Below are 21981 nucleotides of genomic sequence, written 5' to 3'. Positions count from 1 at the left end.
CCTTCGTTTGTACATTTAAATCCATTACTGCTGTACCAATGTAAAACTCCAGGTGGCACCTGTTGCTTTCCCCCCCCCCCCCGAGTAATGGAAACAACTTTTGTCTTGCACTCTTTCTCGTTGTGCTACTAGACATTTAATCTGACAGTTGATAACCCACGGTTAATGTATTGTGAATATAAGAAAACGACGTGTCATGGTATTTCAGTTAGTTTATACATTTTTAAAGTTTTTTTTTGTCCTTCATTAATTGAATATTGCAAATGCAACCGAGTCCGATATCCAACCCCTGAAATGATTACATGAACTTGTTAAATAGAGGTGGTGCATATAAAATTAAATATCTAACAATTTATATAAATAAGCAGTTAATGTAGTAAGCTTTCAAATGAAAACATGTAGTTAAGATTAGAACTGTAAAATACAATCCATGTTTTAATATAGCAAGGTTAACTGCACACGTAATAATATATCCTGAGTGAGTCTATAGGTTTGCAATCTCTAGGAGCTTTAGTATTGGATTAGTGCGTTTATATGTGAAAGGTTACATGCTTCTCCCCTTTCATTGAATGGGATATAACTGATTGCTTAGGAACACATTGTTTCTAGAGTATGGTTTCCCAGTTACAAGCAGAAACAAATCGCCACACGTGTGTGTGTGTGTGTGTGTGTGTGTGTGTGTGGGGGGGGGGGGGGGGGTTCTTTCCAAAGAGAAAGTAGAAAAGCATGTGGCACCTTTTTGCAGTTCTCTCCTGCCGCATCAGAGGCAGAGCAGTAGATCTGTGACGGTGGCTGCAGCCGGACCCGCCTCTCCCTGGTTATAAAGATCTCCAAAGCAAGAGGTGCACGAAGTTGGATGAGATGCGACCATGTGTGCGGGTCCCCGTCCTGCGCAACCATGATCTCTACCGACTGCGACCCTGTTGTCCCCTGGCCCAACGCGTCGGAGGAGGCAATGTGGGAGCCCAACATCTCCCAGTCTAGGCGTGAAGCCAACGCGTCCCAGAATGCCGCTTGCAGGTCGGTGTCGGTGGTGTTCCCCATCACCATGATGATCACGGGCATGGTGGGCAACGCGTTGGCGCTCCTGCTGGTCTACAGCTCCTATCGGAAGAGGGAGAACAAGAGGAAGAAGTCGTTCTTGCTGTGCATAGGATCCCTGGCGTTGACCGACCTGGTTGGGCAACTCCTGACCAGCCCCATTGTGATCTCCGTGTACAGGGCCGATCTCAAGTGGGAGCGCATCGACGCCTCCGGGAACCTGTGCTCCTTCTTCGGGGTGTGCATGACCGTGTTCGGGCTCTGTCCACTCTTCCTGGCCAGTGCCATGGCTGTGGAAAGGGCGTTGGCCATCACCAGTCCCCACTGGTACTCCAACAATATGAAAACCAGTCTGACCAAACTGGCGTTGTGTGTGATCTGGGGCGGCGTGCTCCTGTTTGCTGTCCTGCCTCTGTTGGGAGTTGGGCATTACACCTTGCAGTGGCCGGGGACTTGGTGCTTCATCAGCACTGGGGACAGAAACATCTCCGGCAACGTTTTCTTTTCCACCACATTTGCGGTGCTGGGCATCTTATCCTTGCTGGTGACTTTCTCCTGCAATGTGGTGACCATCAAGTCCCTGGTGAGCCGCTGTAAGGCCAAGACAGCCTCGTCCCAGTCGGGCAGGCAGTGGGAGAGGCTGACGGCGGAGACGGTCATCCAGCTGATGGGCATCATGTGTGTGCTTTTCACCTGCTGGTCCCCTTTACTGGTAAGTGTATATCATTCCCAGTCTCCGTAAACGACATGTAACTTTGTAAAGTGACACTACTTTTCAAATTGGTGTAAACCTATTAAAGGTAAGGAACTTTATTATAGTTACATATTATAGTATATAATGCGACAGTGACTTTTCTTCTTATTATTTGTTCTTATTGTTGTTTAATGGCCTTTGTTTCATGTTACACTAGTTTGACACCAGTAAAGTGCTTCTGAAATTTGTGCTTATTCGTGCATATTCCTAATTTAAATTATACAGATATTGTATGTAGTCAGCATTGTTTTTAATACGAGTGAAACGGGACAGTTTAGCCCTGTTAAGTGAGTTGTTTATACAGGATTAAATCTGCAGAAAATTATTATTATTAATAATAGTAATAATAATAATATGTGAAAAACATATACATCCGTAGTCTGAAGTATTATTAGAAATTTGAACTCCTTTGTTTTTTTCTCCACACAAAATCTATGTGATTAACTTGTGACGTTTCTTTGCTTTAATTTATCTACGAAGTTCAAGATTTTAAAATAGGCCAGCTTGAACAGCCCAGGCAGTGCCCATATGTGTGTAGCTTAACCCCTATCTTTAGATAGGAATTGGACAATGGCCAGGGTTTAATGCATTCATTTCTAATTGTTGTAATACAAAAACCTTTATGATTAATCTCAACAGGTTTTACAGTTTGTTTGGGTTTGTTTCCACACACACAAAAGTAGGCTATTACCTGTTCCTGCACAGGAATTAATTATAGAATCAACAAATTGTAATCCCAATTCTGAGTGAAGATTAAACACGTGTAAATTGAACATGATCAGATATGTTTTGAATGGAATTCATGCTTTTCTCATGTTTAAGAGAAATATCATATGTAATTCAATATTTAATTTGACAGATTTTTTATAGTAGACTGCTAAACTGTCACAGTTCATATTTTACTATTCCATTCCAAATTAATCACCTGGAGTCAATGTTTAAATTATGATCTAGTTTAAGCTTATGAACCGTATACATAACTTCCTATGAGAGAAATGGCAATCCGTATATCTCACACTTCTGATCTATATAATAATAATAATAATAATAATAATAATAATAATAATAATAATAATAATACAGATACTGAAATCAATCTAAGTATAACTGTTGAAAGAAACTGTAGTATTCAATACAATGATCTTTATTTTGATTTTGTTGTTGATGTTATTATGTTTGGTGTCAAATAAGTGTGCTCACCCACCAACAGAGCGCATGCAAGGTCAGGACCCGAGGAAGAATGAGTGGAATAGTATTGATGTACACATCTGGCTGTCAAGGAGACTGAAAGAGTAATGTGACATGTGAAAACATAGGCATTATTGATTAAGAAAGTAGAAGGATGAGCTATACCTTTAATATAAAGGGAGCTTACATTACCTCCATGCAGATATTGAGATTCAGTTAATGTTATTTTAATTTACAAGAAGTATTAATGGACAAAATAAAAAAATCCCTGTACACATCCTCCTAGAATCTAGTCCTTGTGATCAACTAAGAGGTCTGAGTTTTGCTTTTTTCAAGAATTGAATTGTATCCAAAGCATCATAAAGCACTGGAAATGTTCAAATACAGTGAATATTTTAGATTGTGTTTACACACATATATATACACTCACCTAAAGGATTATTAGGAACACCTGTTCAATTTCTCATTAATGCAATAATCTAACCAACCAATCACATGGCAGTTGCTTCAATGCATTTAGGGGTGTGGTCCTGGTCAAGACAATCTCCTGAACTCCAAACTGAATGTCTGAATGGGAAAGAAAGGTGATTTAAGCAATTTTGAGCGTGGCATGGTTGTTGGTGCCAGACGGGCCGCTCTGAGTATTTCACAATCTGCTCAGTTACTGGGATTTTCACGCACAACCATTTCTAGGGTTTACAAAGAATGGTGTGAAAAGGGAAAAACATCCAGTATGCGGTGGTCCTGTGGGCGAAAATGCCTTGTTGATGCTAGAGGTCAGAGGAGAATGGGCCGACTGATTCAAGCTGATAGAAGAGCAACTTTGACTGAAATAACCACTCGTTACAACCGAGGTATGCAGCAAAGCATTTGTGAAGCCACAACACGTACAACCTTGAGGCGGATGGGCTACAACAGCAGAAGACCCCACCGGGTACCACTCATCTCCACTACAAATAGGAAAAAGAGGCTACAATTTGCACAAGCTCACCAAAATTGGACAGTTGAAGACTGGAAAAATGTTGCCTGGTCTGATGAGTCTCGATTTCTGTTGAGACATTCAGATGGTAGAGTCAGAATTTGGCGTAAACAGAATGAGAACATGGATCCATCATGCCTTGTTACCACTGTGCAGGCTGGTGGTGGTGGTGTAATGGTGTGGGGGATGTTTTCTTGGCACACGTTAGGCCCCTTAGTGCCAATTGGGCATCGTTTAAATGCCACGGCCTACCTGAGCATTGTTTCTGACCATGTCCATCCCTTTATGACCACCATGTACCCATCCTCTGATGGCTACTTCCAGCAGGATAATGCACCATGTCACAAAGGTCGAATCATTTCAAATTGGTTTCTTGAACATGACAATGAGTTCACTGTACTAAACTGGCCCCCACAGTCACCAGATCTCAACCCAATAGAGCATCTTTGGGATGTGGTGGAACGGGAGCTTTGTGCCCTGGATGTGCATCCCACAAATCTCCATCAACTGCAAGATGCTATCCTATCAATATGGGCCAACATTTCTAAAGAATGCTTTCAGCACCTTGTTGAATCAATGCCACGTAGAATTAAGGCAGTTCTGAAGGCGAAAGGGGATCAAACACAGTATTAGTATGGTGTTCCTAATAATCCTTTAGGTGAGTGTATATATATATATACACACACATCCTGGATCGTTAACAGAAGACACAACCACATTTCATGAACAGTGCAGTGCAAGGAGGGCTTATTGAATACACCCTAGCCTCAGTATCATGATACTAAGAGAAAATTAGTGGATTGATTGTGTTAGTGAGTGTCAATCACCTGGATTGCATTGGACAATCAGCATTTCAGCAAAGGCAATCAGAAGCACACAGGGATGGGGAAAAATAAATATAAAAGTACACGTGACGTGTAGAAAGGGGCCATGTGTATTTTTAGAGTCTTTGGGTATTTGTGGAACTTGGGTGCAAAACCCCATAGATTTTCTATAGGATTACTTTGCCTTATTATGAGGGAAATTGTTTGCTGTTAAAACACATTCAGTGGGCAGGAAATCAATTGTTATTCAGCTTCATTTTGATTGAAAATAAGACAAAAAAAAAATCCAGTGATTTTTATAATGGAAAATGTCACAATTTACCAAACCATGTAATGTTTGGTTAGAAAGTACTTCATGCTTTTAAATCTTGTAAAGTCATATTGATTCAGTCAGCTTGCTTGTTATTTTAGTTACAGCTGTCTGATTGTGACAGGGCATGCAGTTGTCTTGCTCTTAATAAAGAGTGCTGTCACGAGGACCGTCTCCATGCAGCTGTCTCGCTGACTGGAATAGGGCTTGAGTGGGATTCCTTCTTGTCATTGCAAGTGAAATCAGCCAATCAGACACCAGGATAGACGCTTCCTATGATACAAAGCCCAGTTCTGCCCATTGCTCAGTATTGCTACTGCTTTGGGGGAGAAAAACATGAATTGGTTTAAAGAGAAGTTAAGATTATAACCTTTGTCTTTTCGCTTTTAGGTCATGATGCTGAAAATGATCTCGACACACACCTCTTCCCACCAGTGCCAACCAGAAGCTGACAGGCTATTACCCAGTCGATATCCAGCAGAAATCCAGGTGGATTGCAATTTCTATCTCACCGCCATACGTCTGGCCTCCCTCAACCAGATTCTGGATCCTTGGGTTTACTTACTGTTGAGGGAAATACTTCTCCGGAAGTTCTGTCAGGTGGCCAATGCTGTCTCTAACTGCTCCATCGATGGACAGAAAGGGACTCAGAGTGCTGCTGATGGACTGAACAAGCAAAACATTGACGCCAGCCTCATACAAAAGCAGTGATGTCATGTGGAAAGTTGTGGATACAGCGGGTAAATCATCCCAAAAACGATGAGGACTTGCTCTGTTTGAATGTACAACAAGGAGGATTCATAGAACCAATCCTTTTCTCTATTTGCACTCAAAGAATATTTTTTTTGTGTATAATGATCAAATCAAGCAAGATAAAGAATCCCCCAAATTTCCTGAAAAGAAATCAAGGTTTGACCCAATCATTGCTAGCAAAGGACGCCTTTAAAATACAACTGTGCGTTTTCAAGGTATTTTTGGCTTGGTGAGTCAATATTCATACCTCCCATCAAGCCTTACTTTACACGATTGGTGCTGAAAATAGGTATTTAAATATGTCTTGCCAAACAAGGTTTTGTCTTTTACTCAATATTGTGAATATTTGGATTTAAGGATCCACAGAGCCTCTTTAAAGTCAAGGAAGAGACATTAAAGAGAAAGAAAAGAAAAAAACATTATGCCAACGATAACTCTAAATCCATTAGTTACTGCATGTCCTGATTTGAGTTGTCCTTAGGGTTTTGATATTGAGAACGTAATGGAAACAACACTAACTAAATATTGCCTGAGTAAATACAAAATTAGGCCATATTGTGTTCCTTTCTACACTTCAGGAGGTCTTTCCTGTTGTCGTTCTTTTGATGTTGGAAAAACAGCCAATCATTTCTCATTGTAGAACTAACCTGGTAATTAGTGTGCAGTACAAAAGGGACAGAGGCACACAGAGACCTACAAATAAAGTCTGTGGACAATTTGTAGCAATTGGACTGGATGAGTTTGTGTGCTACCTTTTTTTTGCCAGGCAAATGAGCTGTTTTGCTATTATAGACTACAACTGAAGTAGAGCCATCATGAATGATTTGATGTCACAGCCTCCATTCAGCACTACGGTAAACCTACCTAATGACACTCTGCACAAAGCACTTGAAGATTACATCTCATCTGAATGTGGGAAATTGTCTGTAAATGATCTGTAATCCCTATCCACAACGCTTGCACTTTCAAGTTTGTTATTGTCTTAACATGTGCTTGGAGTAAGTTGCATTTATGTCACTGCTGAACTTCAAAGCATGCGTTAAAATGTAATCGGTTGATCAGGCAACAAACTGTTTTATCAGAGCCCAAACCCAGCGGGCCCTGCTTAATCTGTTCGAGTTCTCCAGTACCTTCAACCCTTATTACCGATGTTGAATGAATGTTAGAAATCTGTCTAAAAGCATCTGCTGTGCAGCATCAAGACCAATCGCTTGCTTTAAAGTGACTGACATGTCTTAAGTGGATTGCAATGTTCAGGATACATGCTTGGAACAAGCATTGGTGATCGCTTCAACGGAAAGTTCCTTCAAATTCCTCTAGACTCAAGCATCAAATGAAGGCAAAGGAGCAAGGGAATTGGAGAGGGAATAAAAGCTAGTCTTGTCAAAGGCTTGCAACCATAGTTTGTGTTCCTTATACTAAATTATTATTTATTATTTCCAATCTTACTCAAATAAGGCCACTTATTAAAAGCATGTTCAGTGTGAATCAGTTTGCAAAATGACCCGACAAGAAACATGCTCTTAGAGAGGGGGGGCGGATAACTCATGCTGTCAAGGAATTTGTAAATGACTGTCTTTGTAAATGACTTTGTAGCTGTCGAGTCGGCTTCTGAAACAATGAGTTCACATCCATCAATCTGAATTCCAGTCCTGATTAAACCATTGTAACAAGGGTTCAGGTCTTGTGCGTTGCTTTGAAGTATGTTGAAAGTGTGGTAAGGTTGTATTTGGGAAAACGTGCTTTTTTTTTTATATATATATATATATATATATATATATATATATATATATAATTTTTTAAACCAAACTCATGATGTATATTTACTTAGCTTGGTCATTCCCAGGCTTGTTCACCCAAAGAGGTCAGCTGGCTGAAAACCTGCTCTTACACAATTTCTAATGTTTTTAATAAAAAACAACTAAAAAAACAAACAAATCAAGAACTCCTTTCGAAAGCTACAGAGCAGCACTTCTTCCAGTGCTTTCACAAAGATTTTCTTCAGATGTCTGCACTAGGTGTTCTTTTGTTTTGGATCATGTTTCCACATTGAAATGCTCGTATTTCATTCTTAATATTTCTAATAACAAGCTGTTCAAAATTTTTTAGCTCATAACAGGGGTGCCTACATAAATATATGAAGAAAAAATTCCTGAGGTATTGCCCAAAACCAGCGAGAGATATAACAAGTATAATACAACGTATTACCCCTCTGATAAGCGTGGACTGAGCTCAGATGACTGTGTCTAAAAAGACAAAAAGGAGGGCTCGGCACAGCAGACCATTAAGTTGTATTACTCAAAAAAATTGAATGAACATCAACAGACAGTCTAACTAGGAAACAGATAAAAGATGTTGCTCTTGTTCTTGATTAGATAATCCAGAGATCGGACTGAGGCCTGGAACAATTTTTTAAAGCTATTTTTATGACTAGGTGCAGTATCCTACTATCAGATGAATGGGCCTTCATATTATAATACCTTTTGTGCACTGATATCCATAGAATAATATAATGTATTCTGTGTTCCTACTTTAAGTCTTAATCAGTAAAAGGAGCAGTAACTCAATTGGTCATTTTCTGTTGTTTTGTTTGTTTGTTTTTTTAGCTTTTTTACTTAGACATTATGTTTCATGCTTTAAAAATGAAAAATGTTCTGCAGTAACACGTGTTCAAGCACGTTTGTCAATTAAACACAAAGCGTCCCATTCATGGGGTGTCATTAGTATTTTAAGTAGTCGTTAAATGCATAGTTGGCATGTCATGAGCAGACTAACTGGAGGTGGTGGTTACATGAACATTGATAATTAACTTTTAGTGGAGCTCTTTAAGTGAAAGTCTTCTAGAGTTTGGTGTTCTGGATCTTTGCACTTAACTGCATCTTGTGTGAATATAAAATCTAAGCAATTTTCTAAACCGCCAAAAAACACACTTTTAGCAATGGGTTAGTGGTTCCTTTAAATGGTCAATTTACTGTTCTCAAGGCCATTCCCTTTTCATAACAAAAGGCTGAAACTGTGATGGTTTGGGAAGAATGGTGATATTTAATTCACAGACAATTGTAGTTCCCAGATTTTTTACTACTTTCGTACAATAACTAGACTTGGGATTAAATAAATACTTTACCCTACCGGCTAACTGCAAATTACAAGCCAGTACTTTCAGGGCAGTTTATAACCCACTGTGTATATAAGAAAGAAGCTTCTGACAAAAATAAAATCCTTCACTTTGTGTATTTTAAAATTAACAGGTTCATTGTTCCTATATATAATATAATATATATTTGTGTGATTTGTACTTTCCCCACAGATGTAATACTTTATTTCTTTGTTGAAGCTTTATAGTATATTTCATTATATATATACACTCCATACTAATACTGTGTTTGACCCCCTTTCGCCTTCAGAACTGCCTTAATTCTACGTGGCATTGATTCAACAAGGTGCTGAAAGCATTCTTTAGAAATGTTGGCCCATATTGATAGGATAGCATCTTGCAGTTGATGGAGATTTGTGGGATGCACATCCAGGGCACGAAGCTCCCGTTCCACCACATCCCAAAGATGCTCTATTGGGTTGAGATCTGGTGACTGTGGGGGCCAGTTTAGTACAGTGAACTCATTGTCATGTTCAAGAAACCAATTTGAAATGATTCGACCTTTGTGACATGGTGCATTATCCTGCTGGAAGTAGCCATCAGAGGATGGGTACATGGTGGTCATAAAGGGATGGACATGGTCAGAAACAATGCTCAGGTAGGCCGTGGCATTTAAACGATGCCCAATTGTCACTAAGGGGCCTAAAGTGTGCCAAGAAAACATCCCCCACACCATTACACCACCACCACCAGCCTGCACAGTGGTAACAAGGCATGATGGATCCATGTTCTCATTCTGTTTACGCCAAATTCTGACTCTACCATCTGAATGTCTCAACAGAAATCGAGACTCATCAGACCAGGCAACATTTTTCCAGTCTTCAACTGTCCAATTTTGGTGAGCTTGTGCAAATTGTAGCCTCTTTTTCCTATTTGTAGTGGAGATGAGTGGTACCCGGTGGGGTCTTCTGCTGTTGTAGCCCATCCGCCTCAAGGTTGTACGTGTTGTGGCTTCACAAATGCTTTGCTGCATACCTCGGTTGTAACGAGTGGTTATTTCAGTCAAAGTTGCTCTTCTATCAGCTTGAATCAGTCGGCCCATTCTCCTCTGACCTCTAGCATCAACAAGGCATTTTCGCCCACAGGACTGCCGCATACTGGATGTTTTTCCCTTTTCACACCATTCTTTGTAAACCCTAGAAATGGTTGTGTGTGAAAATCCCAGTAACTGAGCAGATTGTGAAATACTCAGACCGGCCCGTCTGGCACCAACAACCATGCCACCCTCAGAATTGCTTAAATTACCTTTCTTTCCCATTCAGACATTCAGTTTGGAGTTCAGGAGATTTCTTGACCAGGACCACACCCCTAAATGCATTGAAGCAACTGCCATGTGATTGGTTGATTAGATAATTGCATTAATGAGAAATTGAACAGGTGTTCCTAATAATCCTTTAGGTGAGTGTATATATATATATATATATATATATATATATATATATATATATATATATATATATATATAATATACACATAATGTATTATTCCATAGACACACTTCATCAAGTCTTTGGAGTAGATGTTGGATACAGTGCAATCCATTTATTTAATTACCAGTCACTAACATTGCCTTTGAACTTTACTATGTCCTCTATAGTTGTTGTAGACCACTATCTCAGCTATCCTTAATGTAATACAAGGATTTGTTATCTAATCAGATCCAGATGAAATAGTTTTATCTTGTTTGAAGGATCTCTAAAATGTGATATTGAGAATCTCATTTACAGGTAAAACACATAAGTTATTATGGCTGTGACGTATAATGAAACCTAACTCGATCTTGTTTTTCATTTGTATATATATATATATATATATATATATATAATCATAAATGTCAATTTCAGTATGCAACATATGAGGCTCTGGTTTACACATTGGCATTTTTGCGTATACAATAGATTAAACTACTGAATCTAACTGGTTATCAGTACTGAATTATATGTAAACTTAATTATGTGGAAGTGTATAAAAAGGAAGGAAACTTTCAGTTTGTAATAAAGAAGCTCTCTCCAGATTAAGTGACTGGGCTTCACTTTAATGGTAGTTTCATGGCAAAGACAAATTCCCTGTTTACACCATTATGACAGTATAAACGGTGAGAAGGAGATGATAAATTGTGTCTCGGGGTAGTTCTTCTGTTTCATTAAACATGTCCTCATAAAACAATTATGGTTGCCTCAGATTAGAGGCAGGTACACTTTATTTTAACTTTAAAGAATGAGGACTTTAAAATAAAGTAAGAGGACTCTGTATATTTACTTATTTTCAGAGATAATGGGTCAGGGACAACTGCAAACAGCCGGTGAAAACTGTTTTTTTTTAGATATAGATTTAGTTCTGGATATATAACCCATCATTAACTCCCTCAGATGTTCCTATGCAAGGTATTTTGTTACCAGGTGAATTATGACATGGAATAAGCCACATTTTCGTGCTGTGAGACAGCTGTGACAAAGCTGTGTGAAGTCAAACAGGTTTTTTTTTAACTTTGGTTTGTCGCATCATTGAAGGAAGAACTAAAATGGCAAGCAAGCTTTTTTTACTAAAATAATATGGGAGTCTGTGGTTCCGCATCTACACGTGGAAATGTCTTTACTACTGCGGTTCCTCTGAAGTGAGATTAGTCATTTGTGTGTTTTATAATAGCTTCCACAAGATGCACAAACACTGTCTCAATTGAAGGGTTAACAGTTCGTGGATATGAGTGTGAATTACATATGAATACACGAGGCACCACTGCAGAAGGAATTTTGGTAAAAGGAAGTTTGACATCTGGATTAATGCAAATACCTGTGAAAGTAATATCAAGTTTAAGATTGTATTATTACTTTTATTTATAAGTCACAGAAAATTATGTTTTTTTTAAGAAATTGGAAATTGTACTCCACATTCAAATGCTGTACAAAGTGTCATAAAAGTATGCCAAACGCATTACAAAATGTGTTTTTAATGGCATACCATTATCCTAGAAAGAACAAAAAAGTGTAAGTAACAGACTGCCAGCATCTTGATTTAAAGTTTTTACATTTTTGCAGTTTGTGTAAGAAAATGGTTTCATAAATTCCTAAACTGGAGACCAGGAGATCATTGGGTCTCAAAATCGGGGAAAAAACATCCAGCAGAACATGAAAGTTAATGTAAATATATAAATGCATATTTCTTTAAAAATAAAAAGACCCTATAGTAATAAACATAACTCATTGCAAGGGCTGTCGTCAGAGGTTATTCATATCAAATTACACTCTACTAATGAAGTGACTTTTATCTCCCTCTCCCTGTATAATATAAGTTGCACTATTAAGAGCTTTACAGGTATAAGTAGGAGGTTTCTAAGCAATTTCCTGGCAGGTTTTGAGGGTCAGTTTATTTAAACTTGTAATGCATGTAATAAGATATGAATTCTGTGGTGTCTGCACTTCAGGCTCGCTGTGAAAGTGAAATGGTTTGCTTTTGATGTGCCTAATGTTTAACTAATTCGGTTTACAATATGACTACAGATAAGAATGTGATAGTATTTCTTAATTTAAAAAGAAATGCACTGAAAAACGAATGTCTACATTTCATATTTTTATAGCATTTTGTGTAGTGAGAACTCCATGAGTTGTAACAGGTAAGGCTTTCCAGTAGCCTATTAGACACACACACGTATAAATGCAATTTTTATGGTCATTGCCTGTAAATGTCAAATAAAGTGTATGTTTGGAGAAGAGCATATTTTATTTTTGTTTTAAAACAGCTTTTTCTTTTTTTAAGGCAGTAAGGAAGCAAAAAGCGTACAATGTGTGCTGAACTGTGCGCTATACCAGCTGTTACTAATTCCAGCTTCGTGTCTATGCACATTTATGTTCTGTTAGAGATGTGGAACTGACATTAGGAATAGGGCAAATCCATTGGATCAATCCATACAGTGATCACACTAGGCAGTCAACAAGGGTAACTGCATTTAATTCCTCACGATTTTACTCAATAAAGCAAATGACACTGTATGCAGTTTAAGTAACAATACGTCTCTAAAGCTCCACATCATGAAACACATTTTGTTAATAAATATGTGGATAAGTAATGTATTTCATTTTTATTTTTATTATTTTTGCAGTACATGCTGATATGGCTCATATTCTGTTTACTAATGGAACTGAAAAAATAAATAAATGATTTACCATCATTTTGTATTAATATCCTTTTTATGGCACCTTTGCAACTGTTTACTTCAGTATGTTGAAACACTAGATTTATCCACTTCCTTTCCAGACAGACAATATTGAGAGAAAAGGGAAGAAAAAAATAATTGAAAAACACCAAACTGTAATATTTCTTCTAATGACAATTTTGCTCAGATCTGACTGGCTTATGAGACAAGTCTGAACTTGTAAAAATTCAATTGAGATGATTCAGCTTTCTTGAATCTAACTTTAAAAAATGCTTATTTGGTAGCATATTTCAGAAGAATTCTTCTGTATCTGCTGTTAAATAAGAAATAAAGACATTTAGAAAACTGGTTATTATCGCCTAAAAATGTACACTTGCATTATTGTTTACAGGAAATGAAGCTGCTTATAGGTTTTTTTGGGGGGAAATAAAATTCAATATAAGATCAAACTCTTATTCAGAGAGGAAAAACATTATTTTTAATGTTCAGGTGTTAATTGAAGATGGTGGTGTTTTACTCTGAGCATAAATAGTGAGAAAATATGAATAAGAAATGGGTTTGAATGGTATCCTTTCACCAGCTGATGAAAATGAAGGAAATAAGAGTTTTTTCCCCAACTGAAACATCCAAATGTTCTTATTCAGCAAAGTAATTTGATGAGATGAGTCCAAAGGTATTGTCATGTATTTATTTATTCATGTGTATGTTTTCAAAGAGAATAATTGAGTTGGGAATGTACGCTACCCATGATTTAAGGCATGGTTTGGGTGTATATGGCAGCTGCAGATATTTGGAAACTTGTACTAACAGAAGGCAACACGAGTGCAGACTGGGATCTGAGGAAATCGGACAGGAATTTAAAAGTGAGGAAGTTCCTGTTCCAACAGGATTGGGATCCCAGACCTACAGATACAGACTTCTGTTTCTGTTGAATGATTATGTTAGTATCTGTTGTAAAAGCTTTGTGTAAACAAGAGCAAAAGTGCTGGTTTATGATGGTATCAAATGATGACTTTGGCATTCAGTATCAAATCACTGCACTTTGCATGGCATTATGGACAATAGCATACTTGAACCTCCCATTTCAAGCTTAAACAAAATGATTACATGAAACAGTGTGGATCTACAAGCAAAAGTGTGTTTCTCATGTTAAATTACATGCTCTTGAATCTTGGAACAATTAGAAAAGCATGCATGGCCAGGGTATTTCCATCTCTCCTGTTTTGTTCTATTAGTCATATATATGCACTGATGTGATAAGCTGAGGCCTTCATATCTAAAAGCCTTACATCTGACAAGAGGACAATCCCTAGCTTGTGAAGGCCTGTGTGAAAGGTTAATGGATTCATTGGCTTGCCTGGAAGTGTGACAATAAAGCAATAGGCTACCTACAGCACACACGGGCCTGTGAAAGCATTTTTGATGCAAGTGCCTGCTGTAGGAAAGGAGGGAAAAAGAAAAGTAAGGTGCATTTCCATTTGTTCTGGGTCCTCAAGCAATCAATGCATGCTCAAGCAGACTTCTGAAGCCTTAGTTGTCACTACTGCCTCATTGTAACAGCAGGAAGTGTTTATAGAAAAGTTTTTGTTTTGTTTTTTAAATCTGGTGATCCTTTTCAGTCTTGCATGTTCATTTAGAAAACTCATCCCCTGACTTTTATAGGATGAATATATATTGATTTGTGAATAATTGGCTCAATCCTACTTGCATCTTTTTTGCAAGCTAAGGACATGTCTACCACTGTGCTCTGTATCTGGTGGATTCTATTGGATTATAACTGCATTTATTAAATTATTCTGAACGATGATACACACAAGCCTGATCAGTTGGGAATTTGCAAGACCTATTTACGTTCACAGCACTAAGTAAATAGTTTCCGTTACAGTAATGCAGGCTTTTAATCCATTAAGAAATGTAACAATATATTACCACTGTGTCTGGCAGGCTTTGCCATACTTAAATAAAGACTTAAGAATAGGATTAGTTTATTCTTCCCAAACACTTCATCCAAGCCCTGTGTTTTTTTTCCAGTACGTATTAGATACATTCAACTGCATGTAGGAACTGGGATAACAGAATCTATCCTGAGGAAATCTGAGATGAATAATGAAAAGAAAAATAACAATTTATGAAGATTATATTGATTTAACTCTTGATGCACTCAAAGACTGTGAACTTCTGAAGACATTGTCTTGATGAAATCACTCAATCTATTACCAAGCCCATTTCTATACATACTACCAGTTAAGGTAACCTGTATTCAACCCAGGGTAAATTAGAGCAGTTCATATATTTCAAAAATTTAATCGAGGACCTCTTAAACAAAAACAGAGAGGAAATGTCACATCAAAGGAGCCATTATTTATTAATGAGATTAATACTTCTGATACAAAGTTGTTAAAAGCTTGGTAATTTGTTTATATCTGAGGCATTAAATATTTTAAATATAGGTAGAATTCTTTATCATACTCAAGATAGAACTTCCCTTTCAAAACATTGGTATTTTTGGTATGAGTCTTTATTTTATTAACTGGTTCTGCTTGCCATAAAGAGGGGAGGATTTTAGATATACAAGTAACTTAGTTTGTACCACTTTATAACACAATGTCATAAAGAAAACTGCATCTATTGCAGGCACAGAGCAGTTCGAGTAATTCTCTAGCAGCTATAAAAACATAGGAAATGCTCCTGTCAAGTTAATATCAAACCCTTGACTAATAAGAACAGTGAATGTAATTAAACTCCGCACAGCTCCTGTTTAATGCAGAACATAAACAACAAAAGGGGTTCAGATAAAGGTTGATGGAAATGTCTTTTATGGAAAGAATAAACATACTCGGCCAATGCAAATCTACCCAAGGTCTTTATGTTGGCTTCATAGAGCATGGCTAAAAATCCTTTTTGCAGCCCTACCATTAAAGGAAGGCTACTTATTACCTTCCCTTAATTATTGTTTAAGGGATTGTCTACAGCCAAATATCCGGTCAACTTAAACAATGAAAAGGTTGAATACAAATATTACCACGGCCACAGCCCATGATTGACACAGAACATGGGTGTTTATGGAACAGATGTAGTCCTTCAGCCCATATCAATCCACTGCTGGATGAAGGCTCCCCAAGATGTTTCCACTTGCTTCGATCTACACCTTCTCTTTTCCATGTCACACCTGCAAAGTGTATGATTTAATCTTCCTATCTTTTATGTGGTTGTCTTCTAGGTCTTTCCATCTCTTGGGATCCATTTGATAGCTTATTTAGTACATCTTTGATCTGTTCTTCTTGCAATGTGTCTGGTCCATTTGCATTTTAACATTTTCACGCTTTCAAATGGCCTTGGATCCATTAATTTTTTTTCATTATTCCAAGCAGATATTTTTCCATTCTTCTTTGTGTCATCCACATTTTTTGCATTTAGTGACCAGGCTGTAAGTTTCCTGCTGTAGCATCCAGTTTGATATGAGTCTGTGGGGGACAAAAAGTAGGCTTATTCTATTTGTAAACAAAATACAGTATGTAGCATATTCAGATTTACCTCTGGGTATGCTTTTTATGGGCTTCGAAATTACAATTGTCCCATTATGTATAGCTGCAAAATTACTTTTCATGAGTTTGGTCTTGTGGCATAGATCTAAAAAAAATGAATTATTTGCTGAAGTAGGAGTAAACTCTTAAAAGCTTAATCAAAAATTATTATAGAGCTGACCACGGAAGTAACATGTTTGGATTTGCATGGAAACAAGTCACAATAAACTAGATGTGGGTTTCTGACAAAACAAAATACAAAATTAGGTGTGGTTAGGCTCAGAGCAGACATAAATAATAATCCAAAGTGTTTTGTCACTTTAGCTCCACCATGCCTTTAAACTCAATATGCCCAATTTGTTTTTTAAGACCATAAAATAAAAACTTGTGCTAGCAGGTTCTTGAATGAGAGCGATGTAATTCTCTCCAAATGGTTCAGTTTGCCCCTGATAATTGTGCACAACTCTCTCAATGAAATGGCAATGCTGACAACGAAGTCATCACATTTTTGAAATTACTGTGCATGGTATAAACATAATGATAAATCTACTACCCAAAACATGTAATCACTGATTGTTAATCATTGTGCAGTACAGTACAGACCTCCTCCTTCCTATCAGACACAAGAGTATTAAAATAATAATAATAATAATAATAATAATAATAATAATAATAATAATACAAACATAAATTTTACTGTTCTTTAATGCTGATACAATTGCTCTTTCCCACAATATGTACTGTAATGTCTAACTGTTTAAAATGAAGGTTTACCAGATTGTAGTTTAGTCAAGTCTGTTTGGTTTCTCACATGAAGTGTTGTTTTGAATGGATTGTTTTATACAAATAGTGGATTTTATGTCTGCCAAGAAAGGCTTCTTCTCAACACAGTCATGGCAATGTTTAATTGGTTAATGGGTTAAACAAGTGTACTTATTATTTGAAAAATCTAATCAGAATTGCATTCAAGAAGCAAGTAAGACGTATCACACTAGTAACAATACTGATCACAGACACATTTTAATCAGAAGTTAAACTCTTAGCAAGATCATAATCATAATGGAGTTTAAATAAAGTCATAAAGTAGCGAAAGCTGCTTATCCGTCATGTTACAAAACACATGAGAACAGCATGTGCAGCAGCTAACTAAATTGTGTTCTAATGAGTTTAGTGTTTCAAATATAATTACTCAGAAATAGAAAATGAATACTCAAAGGCATATTTTTGTCACATTTTCATGAAAGCTGCTGTATACTATAATGCCCATTAATTCAATCTAATTCTCATTTGAAATGAAATACAAAAAAACAAGATATTTCATCATATTGTACATACTCTCTTTAAAATGAATAATGTAGTCACACGATCTTCCTATGGGCTCATTTTCATTTTAAATCAATAACCAATTTCAGTTTGTCAAGCATTTGACTTCCCCCCCCACCCCAATCAGTCATTTAGATTAATGAATTGCCTCCTTCCCTGTAAGGAAAGAAATCCCGAAGGTGAACTTATTATTTAATAAATGATCAAAAATAAAATACATTTGTCCTTCTTACTCTAATGATTGTGTCTAAACACCAGTTGGAAACCAAACAGTTGTTTCAAATACTTCCATTAGGGTTTTGTTATTTATTTATTTATTTATTTATTTATTTATTTATTTAAGACAAAATACTTTATAATGATCAAATACAAATACAAGAGAGTACAAACTGCAGTTCTGAATGTTCTGAAAATGTGTGTTCTGTGATGTAGTAGATTGTAGTGGCTTGGTAAAATACTTTTGATTATTACAACACAAAGGTAACTCCTTCAAAGTAGTATTATTCTCTGACATAACTGATGACAAGATTGCTAACCCCTTGACTCTAATGTTATGGCTGTTGATTTAACCATATGTAATACAAAGTGTGGTGTTTCTCAGCTCATGTGTGCATCATGTAAGACTAATTTGCAAAAAAATCAGCCATCATTTAGACTTGTCCTTTGACCTACATTGGAAATTACAAACTTGTATGCAGTGGTGGCTTGATTTGTTGTCGGAGGCCAGAAGTGTCATTTGCGATAGGTGAAACTTTTGACTCATATGACAGTTATGATCCAAGTTATGTGGTATATACAAAGTGTAAATAAAGTCTGATTTATTCATTTTGCTGTGGTTTCCTGAGAGGAAATCACTGAACACTACTTTTAATTGTGCAAAACACTATTCTACTTCTTTTGAATTAACCTGATTTGATCCTGAGCTGTCAACACAGGAAATAACATGTCAGCAATGCATTTGCCTTCTAAAAACAGTCACCTAGCTTAATGTGCCTCAGGGAAATCCTTTTTTTCTAACTGTATAGTCTACTGTCTTGTGCTGCAAACAGCACAGCCCATGATTCGACAGAACAATACACATTTTAATGACAGGTAATGTTTAAGAATTTTCCATAAGATATGTCGAGCATGACATTACAAATATATATAACATATTGTCAGTTATGTTTTTCAAGTGACCATTAAATCATTCTGTCCATAGTTTCCCTTTTGGCAAAATATGGGCAAGCTGCCCACTTCATACTAAAGGAATTACACGGGCTATTAGCACACGTGTTGCCTAAAGGAAAAATCAGGCCTACAGTGTTTTAAGGATGGTATTCTGTGGTAATGTGTTATATACTATTGTAATGAGTAATACTATTCTCCCACATATTAACCTATCTTTTTCAATAGCCTAAAGGAAAGCAGTCAGACAATAGAAAGAGGCTTATATTGAATTCAATTAAAGTGAAATTTCTATCTGCAAGTAATTTGGATGTACAATAGGAAGCGTGTGAATGCTTTTAGGAAATAAAAAAAAAAGCAAATGTTTTTATGAAAAGGATTATGAGTTTGTCTTGTGCGGCTGTTTTTGATTATTTATAATCGTTATGTTGCGATGTATTGAATTTAACAAACCTCTCTTTTAACAGCTACAAATATATTTGATTTCAGTTGATGGAATAAAGGCTAGAAGGTCAGTCTTGTTATGCATAAATTGCATTTCCTGGCACTAAGTCCTTAAACAGTAACATGTTTAGAAATGTCAGGCAACTAATGAAACCTTTTTATTGTGTTATTGTGGCTGCGTTTCCAATGAATGACAGAGACACAGAGCTGTTTTACGGGTAAGGTAATAATCTGAAAGAAAATGGTTGTTGTGAGATAGGCTGCAGTAGAGACTAAGAGACTGAATGAAAACTCAGATACTCTGTATAGAAAAACTAAAACTTCTTCATGGTTTACACGCCATGGTGTGTTATGAGAAAGGGCTGTTATATTACCATTATACTTTTTGAAATGCATTGAATGATGTTCATTTTAAAAAACATTTCCCCAAATCTGAGGTCCTTGGCAGTATCAAGGGAACATCTGGCACAACTCCTTGAGTATGAGACCTGCTTTGATGTTATAAAATGATGGGTTGTGAATACAACTCCAGTTTTCTGAAAAAGGAAGCACTGCCCAAGGGTGAGGGGTTTCTGCGCACTTCCGTAGGGACACGATCGAAACGTCACTCTATCAAAGCTGCCATTGGCCCCTGCGCATGTCACTCAGAACAGGTCCCGTCCACGTCCTGTTCTATAATCCTGCATTTATCTTCCAAGTCGGGGTCACTGTATAACCAAGCCCTGAGGTGACTGCTAGGCCTCGGCAACACAACTGCAGACAGGAGCCACAGAGGCCCCTTGGGAGCAACTGGCCACAGACCCACTGAATAACACACAGCTGGCTAGTTCACTGAGTAGCCACAGCTGGACATAACGGTATACACAATCTACAACCTACCTAAATCTACACGGTTGCTTACTACAGATTTGTAACTGCAAACAACACTTTTTGCCATATTATGTTTAATGCACTTAGCAGACGCCCTTAACCAGGGCAAGTTACAAGTTTCATGATTCATCATACAGTAACAGCAGCTACAATATAGCAGGTAAATTGAACTGAAGTATGCACATTTCAGTCATTTATGGATGAATTTAAACCAGTTATTGTACCCTAATACCGGGACTGCCCCCGCCTTAATTGAAACATTAAAATCCATTTTAAAAAATGACGTGTGGAGGGCTGAGCAGTAAAGAAGACCGTTACATTATTTTTTACAAGCGGTCACCTTTATAGAAACCAAACCCGAGAGCTCAGCCCGGCTACACAGGCCGTGTGGTCATGTGCTGTAGCGCAGATCTGCGCAGTTCCCCCGGCCCCACGTCCCATGAGCTCGGCGCTGCAGGACACAGTAAAAAGCAAGGCCTGGACATTTTACCACCTCAAGAATTTGTGGTTGAAGTACCACTAGTTCACATCCTATGTGCACTCGAGAAATTACCAACACGAACATGTTTTATTCAAAATCATTCATTTCCCCAACAGTAAAAAAAAAACCATCAAAAACTACATAAAGCTCACTGGAAAACAGTTTCATATTCAAGTCGTAAAACGCTTGTGCTGACACATCTGTCGGACTACATCTCTCCTCTCCCCACGATGGCCGGTGCAGGCAGTGGCGGTGGGTGTGTGCCCCGGTCCCCGTCGCCCACCTTCACTAAACACACACACATACAATCACAAGTACAATAAATTAATCACTTGTTTAAACAGCAATCTATTTTTCCTAACTATCAACAAAGAAATCCTTGCTGAGATTTGGTCTTTGTCCAGTGCATGAACATTAGAATCAGATGTCAGCCGAGTCACTGGAAATATATTTTTTTATTATTTTCTCCGGAACTTGCATTGCAATAATGAGCACACAAATTTAACCGGGATAGTTAAATTTGCTGCGTATCTTGAGAAACTTTTAACAAATGCATTTTATATTTTATTTATGCATCTATTTTATCCACTATTGATGTATTTGTGCATCTTAATGTATTTATTAAATTGCATTACTTAGATATCTCACTTGGTCACAGGCTGTGTCTAGGCTAACCTAACACTACAAATTCAGTATTTGCACTAAATAAACACACTGAAACCTTAACCTAAAACAAGGAACCACGTGATATGTCAATTTCAAATCCCTCCAACATTTCTGAGGGTTATAATAAACAGCAAAGTGTCCATAAAAAACTATTTACTGATGTTGGTTATAACAAAACAAAAACAAAACCAGGAACAAACTGATCAATGTCTTCAATAAAGTTTTAAGATCGTTGATGAAACTGAAAATAAAAAGTAAAAATCCTAAAACATGATCAACATTGGGGCACCAGCACTCTGTCAGACAGCTCCCTCAAAAGCTTTAATCATCTTAACCCCATTCATCCTGCTTTC

At 37.3% G+C, this 21981-nt stretch overlaps 1 protein-coding gene across 1 annotated transcript; it reads left to right on the top strand.

Annotated features, from left to right (window-relative positions):
• Positions 1-719: 719 nt before the first annotated feature.
• On the top strand, positions 720-7524 carry ptger3 (prostaglandin E receptor 3 (subtype EP3)). The gene is made up of 2 exons (XM_066692332.1): positions 720-1753; positions 5487-7524. Exons 1-2 carry the CDS (start codon positions 857-859, stop codon positions 5805-5807), a joined length of 1218 nt encoding a protein of 405 aa, XP_066548429.1. The 5' UTR covers positions 720-856; the 3' UTR covers positions 5808-7524.
• The last annotated feature ends 14457 nt before the right edge of the window (positions 7525-21981 follow it).

The sequence above is a fragment of the Amia ocellicauda genome, chromosome 19, assembly GCF_036373705.1.
Source record: "Amia ocellicauda isolate fAmiCal2 chromosome 19, fAmiCal2.hap1, whole genome shotgun sequence".
Classification (NCBI taxonomy): domain Eukaryota; kingdom Metazoa; phylum Chordata; class Actinopteri; order Amiiformes; family Amiidae; genus Amia; species Amia ocellicauda.
Note: the sequence above shows the minus strand (reverse complement) of the source record. Positions and strands in the feature narration are given on the sequence as shown.

Excerpts from the sequence above, each read along its gene's own strand:
- ptger3 (XM_066692332.1), top strand. The coding sequence starts at position 857 with ATGAGATGCGACCATGTGTGCGGGTCCCCGTCCTGCGCAACCATGATC. Across the intron at positions 1,754-5,486 it reads CCTGCTGGTCCCCTTTACTG|GTCATGATGCTGAAAATGAT; the intron begins GTAAGTGTATAT and ends TTTCGCTTTTAG.